Below are 23,649 nucleotides of genomic sequence, written 5' to 3' on the forward strand. Positions count from 1 at the left end.
TGTTGCAGTGGTAAACACTGCAACACACTGTCTGGAAACTCACTGGACCAGTGAGGTCTGCCAATGCGGGGATAACTGACCTCATTTGCATATGATGTCATTTGGAACCGCAAGGGTCAGGCAGGTTTGTCTGTCTGTGCAACTGCAAACGTTACCTGGTCGTCCATCTTTAGTTTTATCTTCATCTTCGAAGCTCTGAAGTAATTCATGAATGTCTTGCAATAAAGTCATTGATTAAAATGGAGAAAATGAGTTGTTCGTGACGGAGACTGTGTGTAGCCAGTGTGAAGCACCAGATTCTTCCTTCAGGCAAACTGATGTCAAATTTTCACCGAACAAAGGCAAAGGAGAAAAATGTGTGCATCATGACTCTCCTGCAGCAGCTGCTATCAAGCAACAACACGGCCGGATCCCGATTGCCACTGGTAATTGTGATGAACTTCAAGTCTCTTCCTTTGCTTTTCATTCCAGACCACAGAAGAGGAAGTTTGGATGTGTGATTTAAGGATGAACCTACATTTGCAGGCGGTAGAGAGCCGCAGGATTTCAGCCCGGTGGGTCCTGCCGCCTCAGCGACACTGTGTACTGTATTACCCGACACACCTTTGAACTGCAGCCCAGTCCAGGACGAGCAGAGGCACGGCGGTGGCGTTTGAGATGTGCGGCATCAGCAGAGAAGCAACGCTGAGGCGCATGCAGAAACAAAAATGGAAAAGATCCCTGAAGGTGATCCTACTCTGCAGAGATGTATCTGATGTCTGAGATCAACCGCTCTGTGCCGTTGAGTCCCAGGATGGAGAGGAAGCATGTATCTTTAATGGAAAAGTCACACCTGACCTACATTTCGTGGCCGTCTCGCAGTAAACAAGCTTGTCCATGAAACGAGAGACGTAGAACTGAGCCGTTCGTTTAGAGCTCACAATGGATGCTGTGTAGTGATACAGCATCCAGTGTGAGTAAGAGGTGTGGAAACACAGTGCGCCAGCAGAAAGTGTTGTGGCTGTTTTAGTTGCTCCAGCCTACTGCGCTGCAATGACTCAAACCTCATTGAATTTCATATTTTCTACTTCTTTTCTACATTGATGTTTCACATCAGACCTGGTGTGACGCTGACCCATAACTAGCGGCCCTATTAAGACTCTAAATGCAGCAAAATGCTTATTTGTGACACATGATTCAGCCTGTAAAAGAAAAATAATGTCCGGGAAAGGGGAAAACTGCTGCCGCTTGCTGATCAGTCGTTTCATTTGGTTATTTTGCCAAGTGTGTCTGACGCACTGGATGTCTCAGGCCTGCTTCTGCTTTTTGCTTTCTGCTCTGTTTCACCTGCTTTCCCAGGTCATGAGTATCGGGGAAGGCTGCGATGTCACCCGACACGACAGAGGAAGCTGGGATGTTTCTCTGCATACTGACCAAACAGGTTTGGCTGAGATCGTAGATCAACATAATTTACGACGTACTGTCACTGTTCAGCAAGGCGTGTGTGATCCCAAGCTGACCTGTTGTGAACGAAAGTTTATTTGTAATATTTTACATCTTACTTACTTTTTTTTTTGTTTTGTTTAATCTAAAAAAAAAAAAAAAAAAATGTCTCTGCTCCTTTTTATTCCCAGTCTTACATTTAAAACTGAAGGCCCTTCCCTTGATCTGCTTTAAGTACATAATCTTCAGTTACTACTTTGAATTACTGCATGTTTACAGTTTACTTGACAGCTTAAATGACAACGGCAGCGTGTATGCTCAGGCATTATGCTGACTTGTGCAGGGTTTATAGTGCGTCTGCAAAGGGTTGGGAAGTCGCAATACAGACGTCGGTTTCACCCCCTACAAATAGTTTCTTCCCATTTGGTGACCTGTCAGACGACGCTGACACTTGACAAATCCATCACCACTTAACTGAGGGGAGAACTAACTGAAAGTTGTGCTCCATGTCTGTTAAGCTTTGGAGTGACGACTGTCACAGACTTGTCTTTCAAGTCCCTGGGTCCTGACTCACTTTGTGTATTTGTAGCAGAAAAAAACAGGAGCGAGGGCACAACCAAGATTTTTAGATGACTGAAAACAAATCAAATGAAGTTTTATCCATAAAAGTAACGCAAAGGTTTTGCACATTTCCTGCGTGCGCAAACATTTGCTTTGACCTGCAACCGACATCAGGATTCAGTTCAGTGAGATCTTCTAGGGAGATCCTCTCACGTTTCCTTTGTAAGAGAAATGTTTCATCTCAACTAAATAAATAGCATTAGGTGAAAATGATTAATATTGTGACATTGACGTTAGAAGTCTTTTTCCATTCTCTTGCGCCATAAGGAGAATCCTGCCATCTAGTGTTCAAAGTCGTGGCGTGAACGAAAGAATCAACGCAAAAAAAAAAAATAAAAACAAAAATAGGCAAAATAATAAGCCAAACACAAGGAATCATGAAAAAAAAATCATATGTCATTTGTGTGGATTTACATTACCAACAAAGATGCAGATACCATCAGCATGGAAAAACAAGAATCTTCTTGCTACAAACACTTTAGGAAAACATTGGTAACTTCATTACCCAAACTGAAGTTCACATAAACATAATTGCCTGCCTAAAGTGAAACACAATCACTGATTGAAAACAAAAACAACAACAACAACAAAAAAACCCTGGGAACGAGGTTAGTGGCAACCTCATTCCCATATTTTGCAGTTTAAAGAAAGAACTCAAAATGACTCACAGAACTTCACTGTCAATCACAATTATCATTGATCACTGGGCAGTCTTGTAATAGTAATGATTAATGTTGCCTGTATAAAAATAGCAAATACAATCAAAACAATCTTTATTGACCTTTAATTACCATTTGACAAACTTCAGGTTAAACATTTGTGGATGCACTTTGTGCAGGGTGGCCTTAATTTGTACTTAGAACACTGAATTATTATTATTATTATTATTATTATTATTATTATTATTATTATTATTATTTCAATATATTGAATTCCTGGGTGAGCTCAACTCAGCACAGCTCTTAGGATCACAACACGCCTGCTGAAGTGTGACCACTGTGTGGCGCTATCCCGGTGGCCATGTCATCTGCCTCCCTCCCAGGACGTGGATATGGAGGTGGTAGACTGACTGAGCACCATGTTTCCCATCGTTAATGACTGCAGAGGACAGACAGACGTTTTGAATGTGATGCGATGCGCCGATGGGAAATCAACTGTCGGCAACGATCTCAGAAACTTACCCACTCTGTATCCCTCAGTCAGAGATTCTTGCTTTGCGACATTTTTGGCAACTATTAACAAATGTCCTAAAAGCTGAAAGGCAAATAAATAAACAAATAAATAAATAGATAACAGATTTTTTTTTTTTTTTAAATGAAATGAATAAATAACTTCATAGTTTAAACTGCACATTGGATCTTCAGAACAGCTATTTTAATTTGAAATGTTTTGGCAGCTACTGATCACTGATGTCCCAACCAGCTGCCTGCATATGATCACAGCTAAAGCAAATGAACTTTAAGGATAACAGCAAACAGACCTGTTGGTAACCTGGGAGCATGTTGTCTGAAGTTCCAGTTCTACCAGCATGTCTTTGAGCATTTCAAAGTCAATTACACAGGGAGGTTTTTTTTTTTTTAATCTCATACCTAATGTTTAACATGCAAGCCCGAGAGTGCTTATACTGCAGGAATTCATTCAGGAAATTAATTTCTTTGTTTTGTGGCTTAAGGGCATCTGGGGAAAGTGCAAAATGCATTTGACTAAGAAGCCACAAAACTGCACTTACTGTTGCATCGTCATCCTTGGCCTCACTTATTCTGGGAATCGGGACCCTCGGTATAACCAGAAAATGAACAGGGGCTTGGGGGGTGATATCCCTAAATGCCAGACACTATAACAAACACAAATAGACAACATTTCTGAGCGCTCCTCCAAATTATTTTGTTTGCGTTTCAAATAATATGTACCCCTTTTTTTTCAGGAGTCCACTTGCACTAGCCCTATTTCGGAAGGTTTACCTTTTCATCTTCATAAATAATGTCTGCGGGTATGCTTTTGTCTATGACTTTGGAGAAAATGGTTGGAGCTGGGGAGCCATACTTCTTGGAAGCCTCCTCTGCCAGCCTCACCTCGTCACTCTTGGTGCACAGTGGCCTCTGTGGGTCAGAGAGGGAGAGAGAGCTCACACAGGAGGAAAGGTCAAGTTCCTGCTGCAAACCCAGCAGCTGCGTGGGGCGCAGCGACTCAAACCTGTGGTTGGCTGGTGGGGCTCTGCAGGTTCCCCACAGCCACCTGTCCAGCAGGCCTGCTGGGGCAGGCGGCCGAGTGTCCTGCCTCTGCTAACAAACACAAACTGTTGACAGTAACGAGAGCAAGCAGGTTTGTTTTAAGGTGAGCTACCTCGACTCGAAAAACAGGTCGCAGGAGACGAGCCGCTTTAATCCCACACAACGGTGTCCGTAACATCTGACGAAAATACATCATTAATAAAAATTTTCCTCCCGTTTGTGTTTAGGTTTATCTGCTCCAAAATTTAAGCTCGGAAGTTGACGGGAGAACCTATGTTCTCTTTTTATGGCCCCAATCCTCTTCCGTAGCAAAACAGTGGTGTTGCCTTCTAGTCACGTACGGTAAAACGAGAGTCTGGCGCCAGCTTTACGCTTCCTTCAATACAAGTCGAGTATATTTACAGCTGTCATATTGATACGTCTTCGTATTTAAGCATTGGTGCCATGACCAGGCCACATTTTCTAGATACTTTGTCATAAAGGAGTAGTTTGAAGAAATAGAACACTGTCCATCACACGTAAAAGTGTGACAGTCAATTGCCAAGAACCATGAAGGGAAAACTGGAAAACAGACAATTCCGATCAATTTGCGCCATAGCACGCATTCGATCGTTTCCACCTATGATTATTTATATTAGTAAAAAGTAATAATTAGAAGCACTTCCAAACTCCGACATCTTTATGTACGTAAAGGAAACTGGTCCAAGGGTTTGTTCAAGAGCCTCCATGTTCCTTGTTGCTCAAAATAAAAATAATAATTACATTTTTTTTTTTTTTAAATGCATAAATCAATAAAGACAACACTTTGTGGCCTATAAAAAGTATGAACCGTTTTTGTTTTTATTAATTCGTTGCAGACAAATAACGCTTTCAAACAGACACGCGCTCTCCAGCGGTATATGTCACGACTGTATAACCGGAAGTGCCGGAAATAGGAAGTTGTACAGAAACATGGCGGCCCGCACACGGCTGCCCTTGCTGTTCCCCAAGAACCTGCCTCCGGTCAGAAACTCCAGGCATGTCCACACCGAGGTTGCGGTCAAGGAGCCCAACTATCCACCCATCGTCCCTTCTCTCACGGCTAAAAGCAAATCAGCTCGGCGGCGACAGGTGGAGGAGTACGTCAAGAAGATATGCGCCTCTCCGGTGGATGAAAAACTCTCCCTCATCACTCGCGCCCAGCATATGAAATTTGTTGTTTACCCCCAAACGTTCGCTCGGAACGCAGACAGATGGTACCAACATTTTACCAAGACGGCATACATCCCGGGACTGCCAGAGAAATTCGCCCCAGTTGTGCAGGACACAGCTAGTGAAGACCGCTCGGCTCCATCCGAAGCTCAGACCATAGTACCAGGGCTGCCAGATGATGTGTTCGCGGACATCCGCTCCTTGGTGACTCGAGTGATTTTACACGAGCATTGGCACTTGAAGAAGGGCAGAGCTTTCCTCTACAGAAAACAGGAGCACACGGTGGCACCTCTGCTGAGGAACCTGGTGTCTGGACTCACCTACAGTCTGGCCAAATACAATCCGCTGTTCCTCCAGTCTAGCCTAGGTATGGCTTTCTGATTCTTCAGCCTTTGTGGGGGTTTAATGCGATTGAAACCTAAACAACAATTTAACTCTTCTTTCCGTATTTAACATCATAATAATGAGAATTACAGTTTTATTGATGTTCCAAAGGTTAGGGGATGATTCTATCAGTCTCAGTTTTCAAACTGCAAGTCTGTCTCTTTAAAACACAGCTCCTGGTGTTGGTAGATGATGAATAATTGTCTGAAAATGCTATTCATTTTGTGCCATTACAAAAACTATCAAAAAAAAAAAGAAGACACAACTTTAGATTGAAATAATAATGATGTGTCAGTCTTTGTTCAGCTCTCTGGTGGTCAGATGATGAAATTCTGATGTTCTGAGCGTCACGGTATTCTGTGTCTTCTTTATTAGACTTTGACCCTGAGGTGCATTTTTACTGGAGGAGGGGTGAGAGAGTCATCCCTAAAGGACACCGGAGAGGCCACCTGGAGCCGACCCGGTTCCAGATCGACGACCGGCCCAACAGTCAAATCAGGATTGCGCAGCAGCTGCCACAGGTACAGAGATCAGAACGTACCGCAGCACGTCGCCTCACAATTCAGTCACTTTTATCAAAGTCGGTTCATATTTGAAACATCAGTCGTGTATGTTTTGTTTTTTTTTCTCTCTCTCCTCTAGTTCGCCCCCCCGGAGGACTCGTATGCTGCCGAGGTTCCAGAGGTCACACTGGCTCCCAACCTCATGCCTCTCTTCAGAAGACAGTATGACAACCACATCTTTACAGGTAATGTAAAGATGTGGTTATGCTGAATGTGACATTTAGTTGCGCTGGGGGGAAAAAAAAAGAAGAAAAAAACAGCATTGAGAGTAGCAAAGCTGTTAAAATTATCTAGATATTTGTGCGAGACCACTGGTCAGTTCAGTCCAGATTTTTCTGTTAGAAATTTAAATTTTGGCAACATTAATATTATCATTATTATTATTATTTATTTATTTTTCATTGACAGCAAAAAAAAAAAAATTTTTACTTCAGTACATTTCAGAACCTATACTTTAATACTTTTACTTGAGCTTGAGTTGAATCAGTACATTTACCAGTGCATTTTTTCACCAAGTATTAATACTTCTGCTCGAGCACTGAAATTGAATGCTTTTGCCACCTACGGCGATTACTTATGAATCAACCTGTTCATTGTTCACAGGTGCCAAGTTACCTGACCCCGCATGTTACGGCCACACCCAGTTCCACTTTGTCCCTGACAAGTACCACCGAGACCGCATGACCCGGCTGCAGCAGTCTGACCAGATCGAGGTCTTCCTCAGAGCCAACGGACTCAGCAGCCTCTTCGCCTGGACGGGAGCCCAGGCCATGTACCAGGGTGGGTATAGATCGCACAGACCACACACCAGGTGGGGCACCTCTCGTTTTAATCACCAGGCTAACTCACCTGTGTATCGTCACATCGCTTAAACACTCCCAGGTTTCTGGAACGGCGAGGACGTCGCCAGGCCTTTCGCGTCCCAGGCCGTGATCACAGACGGGAAGTACTTCTCCTTCTTCTGCTACCAGCTCAACACGGTGGCGCTGTCCGTGGACGCCGACGCCGACAACCCCAGAAAGAACCTCATGTGGGGCACAGAGAGCTTGAAGCTCTACGACGGCGTACAAGACGGCACGGTGTTGGGACTGGATGACGGCGTCCTCAAGCTCCTGGTCCAGTTCCTCATGAACCAGCCGCAGAGTTCCTGAGGTCTCTGGAATCCCATTGCATCGCAGTGTCCGCAGGGATGTCAGAAGATGCGCTTTAGGAGAATACCAAGGACTGTAATGAAGTGTTCCGACTAAGAGGAAAGCACGCTGTAATTTAATGTGAGGCAAACCATGTTTATGGATGGATGTTCTGCAAGTTGTCAATAGAGATCACACACAAGACATAAGCTATTGTCTCCTGTCTTTTATTGCTCCTTACTTTGAAAATTGTACTGTTGATGCGGCATATTTTTGCACAGCCTTACACCACGTTGTTTATAAACGTCTTGGCTCATGTTCTAGGTAATGCCGGAATGTTTCTGACACTTTCCTTCAAATTTAAAAAAAAAAAAAAAAAGAAATTTTCCTTTTCTTCGCCTTGTTTCATAATAGCTGATAATAATAGCTGTCACAGACACGTCATCCCTGTGAGTTTATTGGAGTCGTGATAATTCATGCATGAGTTACTGACAATCCATGCATGAATTCATGTGCAAACTGGGTTACTGTGACTCCATGGTATTTTTTCCTGTATATGTGTGAAAGTGGAGGTGCAAACAACAGTTACATTTTCATTCAGTCACAACTGTGACTGAAAAAACACAAAGGTAGGAGATCTGAACAAAGCACTTGGGTTGTTGTGGGTTTCTTATTCGTACTGCTGTGTTGGACGACTAATATTCGGGTTCCAGGAAAAATTAACACTCTAGGAAGAACTGGATCTGCTGGACGGGTTTGACTTCAGATTTTCCGCTGTCTCATTGAAGAACTTGGATCCGCCCCGTTAGTCTCGCCCTGTGTCCTGATGAAGACATGAAAACAAACATCGTCAGAAAACCAAATAAGACAAGGAAGGAGCTTTAATCAGGTCTGATCTTGGAACACTTACAATGTGTTGGTTTGTTCGCTTATCCCATTTTCTGAAACAAATAAGCAGATCATTTGTTCACGCCAAAATTCAGCACTGAGGAAACAAAGAAACAGCGGCAGCCTCAGTGCCTCAGGTCCAAACTACCTTCTGTGGGGTTTTTCTTGGAGCGGCTTTTCTCATAGAGCAAGATGGCAGCGACAAGGACCACCACCTCCACCACAATGGCAATGAAGGGCTTCAAAGGTGCGGAGAAAGAGATGACCTTCAAGCAGCAGAAGCAAAAGAATGTAAGGGGGGGGGGAAGATAATGTATTTCAAACATTCCTTCACCTGTAACAACATAAAAGTAAGTTTCCAAACAAACACATCGTTAATGCGAGGAGGATGCATTTTATTGGAACATCTTAGTGAGGTGGTTTAACATTGTCACATTTTACTATTTGATTGATTAATCTTAAAGTTCCTAACCCCTATGAGGGTTAAAGGTCAACTTTGGCCTAGAGACGAGGGACCACTTGCTTTTTTATCAGGATCCCTCAAGAAGCGCCCACGCTAAATTTGGGACTTCTAGCATATGAGGAACCCCAAGACCCTAACCCCAAGACTAAACCTAACCCTAACCCAAAATATAACACCAATCCCAACCCTAAACATGACCTCTACTGAAGCACTAACCCCAACCTCTGCCCTAAACCCAACTCTAATCTCACCCATACACCCAACTCCAACACCGCCCTCAAGCCTAAACCAAACCTTAACCCCAACTCTAACACCAACCCTAGCCCTCAGCCTAATTCTAACACGGTTGGGGTAGATACTTTTCTCATTTTAAATAAATGTCACGGTTATTGAATAGCAAATAAAAGTAAGAAAAAACATTGTAAAAGTTGATGTTTTTTTTATTTTTTTATTTTTTTATTATTTTTTAACATATTTGGAAATATTGTTAGTGGTTTGTGTAAGGGGTCCCTGGCCAGATTCGAATGCTGTTTGGGGGACCCCTGGCCTACAGACACACAACAGCCCCAATCAACACTGCTTACAATTTGAATTTGGCTTTGATTTCCACCCTCAAGGGATTATGGGTTTGGAAAAATGAAAGATTCTCTATCTGCCCAATAACCCAGTAAGCACACAGCCAGTCATAGCAACACTTTTTTTGTTTTTCTCAAATCTGGTGCAGCTACCATTTTAACTGTGACACGATGATAAAAAAAAAATAAAAAGACTCTGAGACGTGATACCTTCAGTTCCACGTGTCCCGTGCTGCTGCCGATGGGGTAAATGGCGCTGCAATAGTACAAGCCAGAGTCGGCCTCAGTCAGGTTGTGGACCACCAGATGAGTTTGGTTCTTTTCGTTTTTTACTTCATAACGACCTGGTTCCGAAAGAGCCACGTGCTTCTACAACAAATATAACAAAGACAAATAAGTTTCATTGAGATTTGTCCAATGACAAGCTCCAGCACCAGCTGCGACCCTCCCATTGCTGAAACGAATAAGTTCTAATTAATGCAAAGACAGACTGAGGCTGAAACTCTGAAAGACACACAGTGTGGATATATTGTTTTGGACCAGCTGGGAAAACATCTGGAATATTGAAGTTCAAAGCAGTTCAAAACCTGCCACCAAAATCAAAAGTTTAAATTTTCAATAAATTAATTGATACATGCCACATTTTAATATTTAACAGTGTTTGTAGATTTGTAGATTAGTTTATTCAACAGGACAGGACGCAGTGACATTGTTTGCAGGAAATACAAAAAGGGCCGCATCGGATTTAGCCCACAGCTAACCCTGCTGCCCTGTGAGTTGAACTTGCGCGTTGTTGCTTCACACACAAAATAAAACCAACCAAACAAGCATTTCCTTCCTGGAACAATGAGAAAAGTAACCATGTGACACTGTCAACCGCATGGGAATTTCCACAGGAAGTTGTCAGAATTTACATGTATTATTATACCGTCATCATTGAAGTCGACTGGAGAAAGAAAGAGAATCAGACTATTGCAGGTGAAAACCACCAATGTGTTTTAGTTCAATTTGGATCAGTTAAAAAAAACAAACAACATCATTTTAACATATCAAGCAATACAGCATCTAGTACATCTGAATACAGCAACTAAACTTTGGTGTTTCGTCTGTGCTTCATATATTTCAACCAATCAAGACGCAGGGCTTCTTGGAAAGGAGGAAAACACGCCTCACCACAGCTGCTCACCCACCTGCTCAGTGTCGTTTCTGTACCACGTCCAGTTGCTCGGCTCTGGTTTGGCCTTGCCCATTTTACACATGATCACCACTGTGTCGCCCACGTAGCTGACGATGGGCTTGTCTCTCTGCTCGCCCATCTGTGGAGCTGGGAGAGAGGGTCGCAGCCGCGAATGAATGGTCAAGGCAGCCGCACGACGGACAGTATTCAGAATATTCAAGGTGACGTCAGGGGAGTTTGCTGTCCCCTGACAACAACTTGACGCCCCCTGTTGTAACACACACCCTTATTAATCAAAATCTCCCCATCATCCCTGTTCTTGTCCCTGATTGTTCCCAGTTCACTGTTCTGCTCTACAATCAGTGTAGCGTAGGCACGTATCGTGATGATGACATCTGTAATCCTTTGCAATTTCGAGAAAAAAAAAAAAAGATTTAAAAAAAATGCACGGTGTGAACACTTTGGCCTGAATTCAGCTGTAGATGATGTGATAAATACTGAAGGACTTTTACCTGTCAAAACAAAATCTATTCCTGCTTCACCTCCAAACGTGCACGAGTAGTTTCCAAGACTTTCTTGACTGACAACATAAAACCTGCAAGAAAAAAAAAAAAGTTGTTGTTTTTTTTAATTACATTTTGTAAGTGTTGTAGTCTAAGTTTTGTTTTAATGATCAGACAATCGATTTCGGAGGTGCTTTCCTACATATATGATAATGATGATGACAATGTGACGTGCTGACTTATGAGTCTGAGAAACCATCTTGGGTCTGTGATGGTGGCAAGACCATGGATGTATTACAGTATAAGAACTGTATACCGGACTGGCAATGTGGTGGTGAGCCAATTTTTCCCAGTGGTCACTCGAGGTACTGCAGCAAAAAAAAAAAAAAAAAAAAAAAATCCAACGGCCCAAAAAGAATTTTTGCCATAGACGACACTACAAAAATGAATGCCTTTAAAACTGCTGACAGGACGACTGTGACCTGAAACACAGCAAATCTTTCCATTGTAGATTTTTCAATGATGGTCTTTTAGTCATTTCTCATAAAATATAAAGGCCAGAAAATCACCAGAAAAGAGTTTATTCCCAGCGTGGCTGCGTCCTGACGTGTCTGTGAGTGATGTTCTCCAGGATCATTCTGATTGGCCAAACAGATTATGTGAGTTACAGAGGCATGATGGGAAGTGACACCACTGCGCATGGGCCCATTAACGCAGAAGTCAGACACTTTTTCGGCGTATATATGCGCTGGGTGAGCAGCTTCATCGAAATGAACGGGAGCCACCTTGGACTGTGGGAGCCCGGTGGCGACACACAAAATACTTGCACTCGTCTGATGCTGTACTGGCCGTCCTCCAGCTGCGCGGTTACGCGGCCGATCTCCTGCCAGTCTCTCCTCCACAGACCGGTCACGTTCCCTGGTTTGGTGGCGTTGCCAGCCCAGATGCACTCCAGCGTCAGGTTAACAGACTGGTGCAGCTCAACTATCTCCGTCTGGCCTCCCCCTTCAGTCAGAGCACAGAGGGAGTCACGGAGCCGAAGGTCTCATGGGAGAATCCTTTTCCACAAGTGTCTGTCCCGGAGAACCGACTGTTTACAACCCTACTTCAGCGTGGCCACTCGACTGGGCATTACTGCCCTTTGTGACATCACAACAACTCGATTGATAAATTGAGTAAAGCAAGTAAAAAAAAACCCAGAAGGCTTGACTTTTTCTCATTTCAGGGAGTTCTTGTGTGAGCTGATATGAGGTTTGAAAATCCAAAACATTTCTCGATGGCAATAGTTACCTTTCACCGTGAAGGTTTTGTTTTGGCTGGTGACGTTGACCTGAGGACCAGACGTCCCCTGGTCATTCTGGTCAGGTGATTCTGCCACACAAAGCAAAGATCTTATGAATTTTATCAATCGATATTGAGCATTTATTTTCCCCTTACAAAACAGGACATTCTGTGCTTTTTTTTAATCACATCTTCACAATAAGTCTTCAATTCTCTCTCTCTCACTCTCTCTCCCAGATAGATAGATAGATAGATAGATAGATAGATGGATAGATGGATAGATGGATGGATAGATGGATAGATGGATAGATAGATGGATAGATAGATATATAGATAGACTCCATCCACCTCCTTTTAATTTAGTGGAGGAACGAGAAATGCAAGGAATAGAACAAACAAAATGTGCACACAATTCTCTCTCTCTCTCTCTCTCGCACACAGTCATAAATGAAGCACAAACATTTACTTGCGCTGCCGTGCACGCAGGCGGCGAGGAGCAGGAGAACGTGGCCGCAGAGCTTCTTCCAGGCTGCTGCCATGATTCCGAACAGTTCCTCCTCTAGTCCCGTCTGCAGGTAGGTTTCTCCCTCTCCCTCTCTCTCTGTCACTGAGTACTGCACTAACCCCCCCCCTACCCCCAGCCTCTCCTCCCCCTCCCACTTGCCTGAGCTGCACGAGTGACGCAGCGATGATGTCACCCGGCGGCCCTGCGGCTGCTTCGCTCCATCCATTATTCAGGGGAGTCGTGTGTGCGTGTCGCTGTGAGCCGGCCCGTCCCGCCTGAACAGAAATCCTCCAACGCTCCTGTGCCAACACGCCTTCGCCCTCTGCTGAGGTCTTTGCTTTTTCTCCCCCTCCGTTCTTGGCTTTGAAAGCGCCACACGTCAATAAATGAACAGAAACACCCGCTTTTGAGATATGAGGGGAGCGTTCCGTTACTGAGCTTCCTCCTTCGGTACCACATCCTGCCACCACTTGAAGGTCAAAAAGGGCACAGGCGTTTTTAAAGACGAGGAACCGCCACCACTACTGCTCAGACAATATTGTTTTCTTTTCTCCAGATCCTGACTGATCATTTAAATTTTTTGTTGGTTTGTTTTAAAGGTCCCGTGTCATAACTATTGTTGTATCTTTACATAACCCCCCCGCCCCCCCCCTTTTTCCCCCCCTCCTTATTCTTCTTTTTTGAGACTAAAAAAGAAGTGAGACTATTTTGGAAAGTTCCGCGGTTCAGTGAGAAGGGGGCAAACACTGACCCCCATCACAACTCTGTTGATGCTGGCGCTGAACAAAGGTCCTGAGCTGGTTAAGGAGAAGAGCGGGGCTCTCTCAGGTACTCAAAACTAGAATCTATGATTTCTGACCCTTTGGATTTTTCTCCTATCTGGGCACCAAAGAGAGCACCTACTCATTTTTGACTGTCACTAGAGGGGAAACATACAACAATTTGTTTTTTGTTGTTGTGCATGAAAAGGATCACATTGTTTTACAGCTTAATAAACCAAACAATTTAACAATTTAAATTTAAATTTTTGTCCGGAAAAAACAGGAAGGACCTGATATAGAAAAAACAACTTTTGGCCTTTATTTTGATCAACATCAGAGAAACCGTGGTAAATTTAAAGCATTTAGGAAACTGAAATTCAGTATAAGGGGTAAATTAATAATTGAGGCGATAAATGCTTGTTGCAAAGTTGAAGTATATAAAATAATCTCTCGCTATGCTACATGTGAGATATCAGCAGTATTTCAGGCACGTGTACATTCTCCTGGTAAAAAATACATATAAAGCAGCTCCCTTCCTCCCCCAGCCCCTCTTCCTATTGCTGATTGAACTGCATACTGTTCATGAAAACAGTCTGTATCTCTGCAATGTCGTCAGTGGCCTCTATGGGGATGCTGACCCGGCCCATTGGGCTGGAGAGGCCGCCGGCGGAGGTTGTTGTGTAGGCCGGGTTCAGGTTGTCGTAGTGGTAGTCCCCCCAGCCCCCGGCCGCCCCCTGGTGGGGGGTCTCGTACACGTCCAGGTAGTGGTGCTGCGGCGACAGGCGGTTGTGGTCCACGGCCTGGTGCGAGCCGTGGTGGAGGTGGAGTCGGTGCTCGGGCCCGGGGCTGTGACACGGGCTGTGACACGGGCTGTGGGAGGGGCTGTGGGGCATCTGGCAGGTCTGCAGGCAGCTGTTGCGCCGCACGGCGCGGTGCAGGTCCAGCCGGGCGATCAGCGGCTTGCCGATGTCGATGCTTTTGCTCCAGTAGACGGAGTCGTCGTCCATGCTGGCGAAGGTGCCCTGCAGGCACACGGTGAACACCAGGTCCTCCTGTTGTTGCAGGAGAGGCGAATTCAGGAGAGGCGACTGGACACTCGACCCCAAGCAAACGTAACCAAGGTTTTTTGTTTTTTTAAAAAAAAAGAAAATTCTGAATATGAAATTATATTTTATGGTGAAAGTCAAGAGTTCGTTTTAACACTACGGCACATTGTGGCTCAGCTCATGGCACTGGTAGACTTCTAACCTCAAGCAAAAGCTGCTGCTGCTACCTGGAAACACTGTTGATATCAAATCTGATTGGTTCTTACTGAAAGACAGACACCTTCCGAAAGGTTTTCCCCCTTTTCTTTTCTTTTCTACAGACCAAATGACTCTTTGCTGAGTGGGTTTCCTGACTTAAACAAGTTAGATAAAATGTCTTAAGCTCCAAAAGAAGTTTTACTTCAAAACAACCAGTGTTTTTCTTTTTTTCGACAGTTATCGTCAATTTTTTTTCTGACTAAAACGAGACGATAAACTAAATAAAAAACAAGGACTCAGACGACGAAGAGGTGTATTGACATTTTCCTCAACGAAAAAAAATGAGACGAACATGTCTGCGAAGGACGAGATTCAATCAGAGCTCATTTCGTTTGTGGAAGGAAATGACGATTTAGAAAGTGGCAGGAGAAGTTGGGAAGGAAACCAATCAGAGCGCCGTGGTGAGGAAGTCACGTCGTACGTACACACATTATTATCTGGTACAGACCAGTTTGAGAGCAAATGTCAACACCGGGAGGAAGAGGCGACAGGGCATTTGGACACACTTTACACTTGATATAAAATAAAATTAAACACTTTGTAAAAACTGTGGCGAGAATCGACTAAATCTACTACTATCTAATCTCATTTTAGTCGACTAAAACAATTATGCCATTTCGTCAACTAAAACGAGACTAAAACCAAAACAATTTAGATGATTAAATTATGACTAAAACTAAATAACATTTTAGTCAAAAGACTTTGACTAAAACCAAGTCAAATTTTGCTGTCACAATGAACACTGAAAGCGACGACTAAGTACGAGACGGAAAGTATTTCACCTTGAGCTTCTGCAGTGAGCTGACCCTGGTGTACAGGCAGTGCTGCGGCAGGCTGCTGGACAGGAAGTAGATCCCCGTCTCTTCTGGAGTCTCTCTGTTCATCTCTTTGGGGTCCACGTCGAGCTCCTGTCGCACACGAGCCAGCAGGGGGCAGTGTTCAGTCAACACAAACTCGCACTCACACGGCGAACAAGCGGTTGTCGGGCTGCGCTGACCTGAGGGAAGTCGGTGACGTGAGCCTGGCAGAAGGTCATGTCCTCGGGCTTCTTCACGATATACGTGTAAATGACCAGCACGTTGGAGAACTCTGCGGCGAAGCCCAACTTGATCTGAGCGTCGCAGTCAAAGTTGAGGCACATGCTCTCAGGAAGTTCTGGAATAGAAGAAAAAATGAATTTGATCGACACAAGCAAATAAAAGTTAAACCTATAACACAAACTGTCGAATCAATACTAAAAAGAAATAGAAGAAAAGCAACGCCTCCGTTTGCTTTGTGTGTTGCTGCTGATTTGTGTGGGAACTATACGCTGGCAGCTAAAAAGATTGTAACAAGTAGAACAATTAGACTTCACAGGGTACAAAAAAAAATTGCATATAATATTACTTGCACCAATCAAGTCCAAATTTATTTTTTTCTGGATTTTACTACATTTGAGGATATTAGTGAGGGTATGAAGACATACTGTGTATGTAGAAAGCTATACAAGAGGAAAATATTCAGAATCAGGATCAATTCATTGATCCTTAGGAAATAGGGTCATTTCGGTAAATGGAAGGAAAATAATTTGAGGTTTGTCTTGTTTTGTTTTTTTGGTCATCGTCTAACAATCCTCTGATGTAAGTGAAGGGGATTCACTCCACTGGTGAGTCACCCAGTAGGTGAGCGTGTGAGCCAGACAGCCGTCTTTTGTTTCTGGGAGTCTCAACATGTGACTCAGTGTTTGACCTCGTCGTAAAGAAAAGCTTGAACAACACAGTGAAAGCTGATGAGCAACATTTCCAAATGGACACTTTGTGTTCTGGACTCACCGTGAGCCTTCGCCCACCGGCGGCTGTAGGTGTGAGTGAGCTCTGCGCTGTTGCCGGGCAGAATTGGGTCGGTCAGAGCTCTCCGCTCTGACAGACTGCTGCGGATCTCCAGAGCCTGCTTCCCCTTCGTAGCATTGAAATGACCCATGTCTGATATACAACAAACACAAAAAAACAAAACTCATCTAAGTGTTACAAATCAGTCATTAGGATATGAGACACCCATTATTTAGGCAGCATCATAAGATGGAGTTAAATGAGCGCTAATGGAATTGTGCTATAAAAAAAAATAAATATAAAATGTAATTTGAAAATGAAGAGTTGACTTGAACAATCTTAGGGTCAATCAATTTTTTGCTGCTTGTGACTGAAAACCATTTGTCTCACAAACCATCAGAACATCACTGAATCAACGGCTTTAGACTCATTTGAAATAACGAACTGGAAGTGATGCTTCAGGTCAAATCCTCCAAGGTCTCACCTTCTGCGACTCTGTCCAGCACCACGGTGATCTTCTCGTCGTCAAGCAGCCGCTTCTTCAAAAACTTGACAAACACTCCGTTGGTGAAGCCGCTGGAGCTCAGCTCGAAGGCCTCAGCGTCTTGGCACCTTCATAACCGCACGGAAAACACGTGAGGTGTTTAATCTTTTTCAAGAGCAGAAAGATGCGGTACAACGCCTGCGTGTACACAGATGAAGCCATGTGCAACGACAGCAAAACGTACGTTGCGTAGCCGAAGACGATGTTGGCCGTGACTCTCAGGACAATGTTTGGCATGCTGTCATCATGAATGTTCCTTGAAAAGAGAACAGTGCACGGAAAAAAAATCAAGAACATTTAACATTTTTTTTTGTTGTTGCAAAAAAGAGAACAATTTGTCTCTTGTATTTTGCCTGTGTATTCAATTTTGAGTTGTCCAGGTACAACCAAGAGTTGTGAAGCTGCTGAATTTAATGAGACAGTGCGGACACAATGCAACTCACCTCTTCCTGCACATGTCCAGCAGGAACACGTTGAGGCCCGTCTCCTTCTCCTGCATCAGCTTCAGGATGCTCTGCACACACAGGCAGTTGGCAGAGCGGTACGGGTTGGGAGCGTCCACCGGCACCATGAAGCTGTTGCCGTAGTTCTCGTATCCGTGGCCGGCGTAGTACAGCAGACCTGAAGACGTGGGTGGGGGAGTTGTGGTTAAACACCTTCGACTGAACTTGATCCTCGAGAGGATTCGTGGGTATAACCGCGACGCACCGTACACCCCCTTGTGCAGCAGCAGCAGGAACTCGTCGACGGCGTTTCTCATCTCCGACTCGGTGAGGTCCAGCAGCGACACCACCTGGAAGTTGAGCTGCCGCAGCAGGTTGGTGAGGTCATACACGTCCACCATGGGAGCTTTGAGCTGCGGGTGGTTCCGGTAGGACAGGTTGCCGATCAGCAGGGCCACTTTGTCGGTCGCTGCGACGACATGAGGAAGAGGTGCGCCTGTCAAAACTCGGTTTGACCCCAAAAAACGAGAAATGAAGTCGAAAAAAGTGTTGGTGGAGGCGTTAACAGATTTCTTTTTGTCCTTTTGACCGAGATTTTAGCAGGAGGCAGTAACCAGGGGGCTAAATGTGTTGTTCTATGAGTAGATTATAAAGTTTTTCTAAAAATAATAACAATAGGGGGGCGCAGAGTTCTGTCTGGGGAGGCGCGAAACATGAGGCGAGGTTTGCTGTTGAACATAAATGACTAAGGGAAAAGTGAAATTAATGTTAAAAGTGATTTGCACAACAGAAATGACTAAAACAGGTGAGAGGAATGTTAATTCTTTTAAACATTGTTTCGATAAAGTTGAAAACAGCCTATTTTGTCACCATTTTGTCGGGGTTGGGGGAGCATGAAACATTTCCTTTCTCCAAAAGGGGGGCATGACAGAGACGGTCTGAGAACCACCGCCTCGTGGGAAAAACTTCAACATCTCTAACTGAAAGCAATCAAATTGAGTCAAGGTGCTCAGAATATAACCGCACAGCCTACACCCTTCGTCGGAAGATAAAATCTGTTAAAAGCCGTTTGACGCAGGTTCATGCATGATATCGCTGATTTAGTCCACGTCTGGTTACCACAAGTTTCACATCTTTATTTTGGTGTTTTTCTGGTGAACTGATCAGGCCGCACATGCTTGACTACATCAGATAGATAAATATAGCGCAGCGCGCGGTGGGAGCGTGCATATTGTCACGCACGGTGGAAAGCGCGGCAAGAGTGAACCGACACTTGCACTGGAGGAAACTGCTGCAAAGAGTCGCTCACCGTAAAGCTGATCCGGGATGCTGTTCAGGAGGAAGTCATCGGAACCTTAGTGTGAAAGGTCGCAGCAGACGCACACTCAGAGATCAAACAGCAAACACTGAGAATGTGGCGAGTAAAGACGTGAAAAAGGGGTTGAGATTGATTGATCTTACCGACTCCGATGGCATAAATGTCATCTAGGAATTTAAAAAGGAAAAAAACAAAAAAAACAAAACGTTAACATCTCATTATAAACCTTTTAAATTGCTGTGTTAAAGAAAGTTTGCTCTGATTCTGACAAGAATTAATGATAGATTTGAATGGGTTAATAGATTATAGAAAAAGACCAAAACCCAACAAGATACTTGATTGGACTGAATAAACTGCTGTTACAATTTATTATTGCAACAGGGGGAAAAATACCTCTGATTTCACAGATTTCACAGGTTATCGTGAATAATTTGCTGTTGGCTTTTGGTCTTTTGTCAGTGAATTTCCACCTCCACCCCGGCTTGCACCAGTCATGCAGGTGAAACCCAGAGTGGGACCTCTACTGGCTGTCTTTCAGTCAAGCGGGAGAAAGGAGAAATTTCCATGCCGCTACACCCTGCTAATCATTAAGCCTCTGGCTGCCCGGCATGCACCGGTCCACAACTCTACCTTCAGAGCACTCCGTTGCCCCGGAGAGCTGCACGGATATCCTCGGTGCTTTGCGTCGAGGGACAGAACAACAAAATCACTCAGACGCAAAGACGACAACGTGGCCGTTTTTTTTTTTTTTTTTTTCGTTTCTGTTGTTTCTTTCCTGGTTTACGTGTTCAGAAACCCGCACCGCGGTTATTTTTCCTTACCGATGAAGACGTCCACTTCGTTGGTCCACGTCCTCTCGTTGCTGCTGCTGATCTCGCAGCGGTACCTGCCTCGATGGTCCTGCGTGGCGTGGGGGATCTGAAACAGGACAAATGATGCAAATATGGAAAAATCAACTCAAACTGAAACTGAAAATACCACAATGACGTTATAAGTGAGCACTGAGCAACGAGGTGTGAACTCACCACAAGCTTTCTCTTGGTAACCTTGGGCATGGGGACGCCGTTCCTGTACCACTGGTATCCAGGGATGGGCCGTCCCACGGCGCCGCACTCCAGCTGCAGGTCCTCGCCGATGTGCAGCTGCTGCGACTGTGGCTGGATGACCAGCCTCAGCCCACCCTCCGGGGAGTGGTAGCTCAGCCCTGGCGGCAGCGGTGGTCAGAAGAGGAGGTATCACACATATGCTGTCTACTCACTCACAGCACTTTAAAAAATAAGAGTACTTTGAGAAAATGATCTTCGCAGTCTTGGCTATGTTATACTAAATTTTTTATGCCCCCAACGTTTGCTGTTTTGGAGGAGAAGATTGGTTGATTTTTTTTTTTTGCATCATTTTGCACATACCTGCAAACAAGCTCAAATTGTGCCTTTTTTTTTTTTTTTTTATCAAAGACAGAGACTCGGCCTAGGAGATTGAGATGTAGGTGAGGATCACGTGCACCCATGGGTTTTGGTCCCATGTCTCTACGACGTTAGTACCGGCCGCGAGAATTATTCTAGTTCGGGTATTGTTTTTTTGCCTGTAGGTGGCGCTATGGAGCACCGAGAGCTTTAATCTTTGGATAAGAAAAAACCTGATGGTCCTGACCAGCGTGCCGAATTTCGTCAAAATTGAATAAGGTTAAAGGGGTCAAAATTGGCTCGAGAGACGCGTTAGGTAAATAGTAAGCGGGAAAGCGGCGATGTCGCACCGTGAGACACGTTCCCGTTCAGCACGTCCACCTGAGCCCAGTGGCTGAACTCGAATGATTCACCGCAGTTGACCCTGCAGATGTAAAATCCAGCGTCTTTCACGTTGACCGGGCTGATCATCAGGTCGGGAGAGAAGCTGTTCGGCACCTGAGGACCCAAGCACCGAGAAAAAAAAAGAAAAGCAGAATTGTGGAAGGCAGCAGAACTGAATATGTTTCTAATAATAATGATAATATAGATTTTATTTATACATCAAATAAATGATCTCAAAGTGCTTTGCAGTGGATAAGGGCATTAAAAAGCGTTCAAAAGGTATTGAAAAAGCAAAAAAAAAAAAAAAAAAAAACTAGCTGGTTTTAAAGCACAATGACACAACAATGATCAGATCTAAAATGATCTGAAAGACTTCTAGATCTAGTTACAAGGGCAAGAAATCATAGCTGTCTGTTTTAGCTATTATTATTATTATTATTATTATTTCAAGCGTGAAAGGCTGTGAGATTCAGCTTGTCGGAGTGATCAGCCTGCTTGGACCAGAGTGAGAGGTCGTAGCGCCGAGTTGTTTTGTCTGCGACCAAATCAACAAACTACAGCAAAGCTTGTAAATACATGCAGCGGCAGGTTTAAATGCTGACAACAGAGGCAGAGACTGTGCAACATTCCCAGGCTTTTCTCTCCTCACGTGTACCTGATACATTCGCTGCCTTGTTTAGCTGCTCTAAAGTCTCCCAGGCACCACCACACACTGTGCTGCAAGGACAGTGCTGAAATTTAGATTTAAATGCTTATTGTGTTGTTATTACCTTACATGGCTCGAAATAAAGGTATGAAAAAGACAGTGAAGAAATCCTTTGCCATTGCCACTGTGTTTTCTATGAGTAAAATCGTGTGAAATGTGCATCTGGTGTGGTTGCACAATACAGGAAGGAACATGACGTGAGACTGTTGACAGCCCCACACGTGCTGGGCAAGAAAAGAGCAGAAGAGTTTGGGTAGCCCACCTCATCTTTGGTCTTGAACCACTGGTACTGCACCGGCGACTTGGCGACAGCGTAGCAGGTGAGGCGCAGGTTGTGGCCAGACATCAGAGCCACAGACTGGGGCTGAACGATGATCTGCAGGGCTGGAACGTCGTTGAGAAGAGTTTGTTTTTACTTCACCGATTCGACCGCACTACACACAGGGAAGGCACTGCCAAAACACCGAGGTGACATTGTGTTTTTCTACCTGAAGGCTTGAGGCACTCCAGGGCCTCGGAGTTGCCCAGAGTTTGGAGGTGGTCAATGAGTTGACCTGCGGTGCAACCTCGCTCTCCCATCAGCCGCAGCAGCATGCGGCTGGGGCTGCCCTCGGGCTGCAGCACCTTCAGAGAGCACACCTCTAACTCATCGTCGCTGTGGATGAGTGATGGACAACGGCATTAAAGACACCGGTCAGGGGAGGCAAGCAGCTCAGGTGCAAACCACTCGTCCAGTTTGGACACAAAACAAAATGTGGATATGCAAGTCAGAAAACATCATCATCACTTGCCAGGTACTGTGTGGTTCTACTTACAATATTAAGAAAGAAAACGCATTTATTGATACACTTTCTTTTTTATGAAATGCACTTCTCACACAAAGTCGAACGCAAGCAATTCACTGTCAGTGTGGTGACATAGTTACGACGAGAGCAACTCAGATCTAAAACACTGAGGGTGGAGCCAGGAACAACACAAACACTCATTGCACTATAAGGTGTGATGTGTGGTATTGCTAATATTAATATTACTTTGTTCCACTTTTATATTCAAACTATCCAACAGATATCGCTCAAAATTGCTCCACTCCAAACAACAACAACAACAACAACAACTGAGTGAGAAGTTGTATATTGAACAGAATTTTTATATTTTAAACATGTTTAAACACAAAAGTAACAAACATGTTTTTCCTATTTAAGGAGTAGAAAGTACACATTTATGAACATGTGGAGGGAGTAAAAGCAAAAAAAAAAAAGAAAAAAAAGTTGTGAGAAAAAAATACTCAAGTAAAGCAGTCGTTAAAACCTGAAAAATGTACTAACTACAACAAAGTATTTGCACTTCGTTGCTTCCCATATTATATAAGGTTAGAATAACACCAACTTTTTGTCTTGTAAATTATAACACCAAGAAGTTGGTTTTGTAACCAGAGTTTGAAGTCAGTGAGTCAGTGAGTCACCTGGGCCCACCTGACTCTGAAGCGCCTGTCCCTGCTCACGATCTCGCCGAGTTTGCGCCATCCTCTGTTGCCGCAGCGGTCCAAAACCTCGCACAGTCTCCTGAGCAGCGGCTCCTTCAGCAGGCTGATCCTGCTGCTGCGCTCCGGACACTCCGACATGGCCACCTGCGGGTGGACCAAGTTGCACCATCAACGTGTTGCTTCGCGCTGCGCTTTCACAGCGACTCCTCCGAGGCCACAGCGTCTATTTCCTGAATGACACAGAAACACAAGAGGCGTCACACACCGACAACACTGCTGCTGCTGCTGGTGGTTTCCCACCCCGGACACGCAGCTGCCGCCAAAGGTTGTCTCTGCGCAAGACGTGTCACTCTGTGAGAGAGCGTAAACCGATTTCCATAGGAAGCGTCGTGGGTTTTTATTTGTTTTTGTTTTTTTGCACAGGACGACCGACGCAAAAAGTATTCTTCTATAATAATACAGCATCACGATGAGGTTAGAAGTTGCACAATATATTTGAAATATACACTACCAGTCAAAAGTTTGGACACATACATCTGATTTAACGGTTTTTATGCGACC

General features: G+C 44.4%; 4 protein-coding genes across 5 annotated transcripts; 1 reads left to right on the forward strand and 3 right to left on the reverse strand.

The window, feature by feature from the left end:
- Positions 1-2,418: 2,418 nt before the first annotated feature.
- hint2 (histidine triad nucleotide binding protein 2) lies at positions 2,419-4,873 on the reverse strand. The gene is made up of 5 exons (XM_076025821.1): positions 4,387-4,873; positions 4,005-4,142; positions 3,773-3,877; positions 3,225-3,297; positions 2,419-3,141 (listed from the first exon to the last, which is right to left on the reverse strand). Exons 1-5 carry the CDS (start codon positions 4,468-4,470, stop codon positions 3,050-3,052), a joined length of 492 nt encoding a protein of 163 aa, XP_075881936.1. The 5' UTR covers positions 4,471-4,873; the 3' UTR covers positions 2,419-3,049.
- Positions 4,874-5,197: 324 nt separating this feature from the next.
- On the forward strand, positions 5,198-7,751 carry mrps30 (mitochondrial ribosomal protein S30). Its single transcript, XM_076025806.1, has 5 exons — positions 5,198-5,832; positions 6,225-6,370; positions 6,492-6,597; positions 7,016-7,192; positions 7,295-7,751. The coding sequence occupies exons 1-5, from the start codon at positions 5,226-5,228 to the stop codon at positions 7,561-7,563; spliced, it is 1,305 nt and encodes a 434-aa protein (XP_075881921.1). The 5' UTR covers positions 5,198-5,225; the 3' UTR covers positions 7,564-7,751.
- Positions 7,752-7,907: 156 nt separating this feature from the next.
- Positions 7,908-13,052, reverse strand: emb (embigin). The gene is made up of 9 exons (XM_076025822.1): positions 12,896-13,052; positions 12,439-12,519; positions 11,976-12,153; positions 11,158-11,240; positions 10,659-10,792; positions 9,679-9,837; positions 8,579-8,696; positions 8,453-8,483; positions 7,908-8,365 (listed from the first exon to the last, which is right to left on the reverse strand). Exons 1-9 carry the CDS (start codon positions 12,966-12,968, stop codon positions 8,305-8,307), a joined length of 918 nt encoding a protein of 305 aa, XP_075881937.1. The 5' UTR covers positions 12,969-13,052; the 3' UTR covers positions 7,908-8,304.
- Positions 13,053-13,991: 939 nt separating this feature from the next.
- Positions 13,992-23,364, reverse strand: malt1 (MALT paracaspase 1). Of its 2 annotated transcripts, XM_076025803.1 has the most exons (17): positions 23,078-23,364; positions 22,094-22,260; positions 21,868-21,989; positions 20,866-21,013; positions 20,138-20,316; positions 19,934-20,030; positions 19,743-19,790; positions 19,256-19,279; positions 19,104-19,148; positions 18,060-18,263; positions 17,795-17,972; positions 17,536-17,607; positions 17,292-17,419; positions 16,811-16,960; positions 15,997-16,154; positions 15,782-15,907; positions 13,992-14,747 (listed from the first exon to the last, which is right to left on the reverse strand). In XM_076025803.1, exons 1-17 carry the CDS (start codon positions 23,224-23,226, stop codon positions 14,250-14,252), a joined length of 2,493 nt encoding a protein of 830 aa, XP_075881918.1. In that variant the 5' UTR covers positions 23,227-23,364; the 3' UTR covers positions 13,992-14,249. The 2 variants fall into 2 exon arrangements, with proteins under 2 accessions (XP_075881918.1, XP_075881919.1); XM_076025804.1 differs by lacking the exon at positions 19,743-19,790.
- Positions 23,365-23,649: the final 285 nt, after the last annotated feature.

Source organism: Nelusetta ayraudi, unplaced genomic scaffold (assembly GCF_046127955.1).
Source record: "Nelusetta ayraudi isolate G7.1 ecotype Tasmania unplaced genomic scaffold, CSIRO-AGI_Nayr_v1 ptg000018l, whole genome shotgun sequence".
NCBI lineage: Eukaryota > Metazoa > Chordata > Actinopteri > Tetraodontiformes > Monacanthidae > Nelusetta > Nelusetta ayraudi.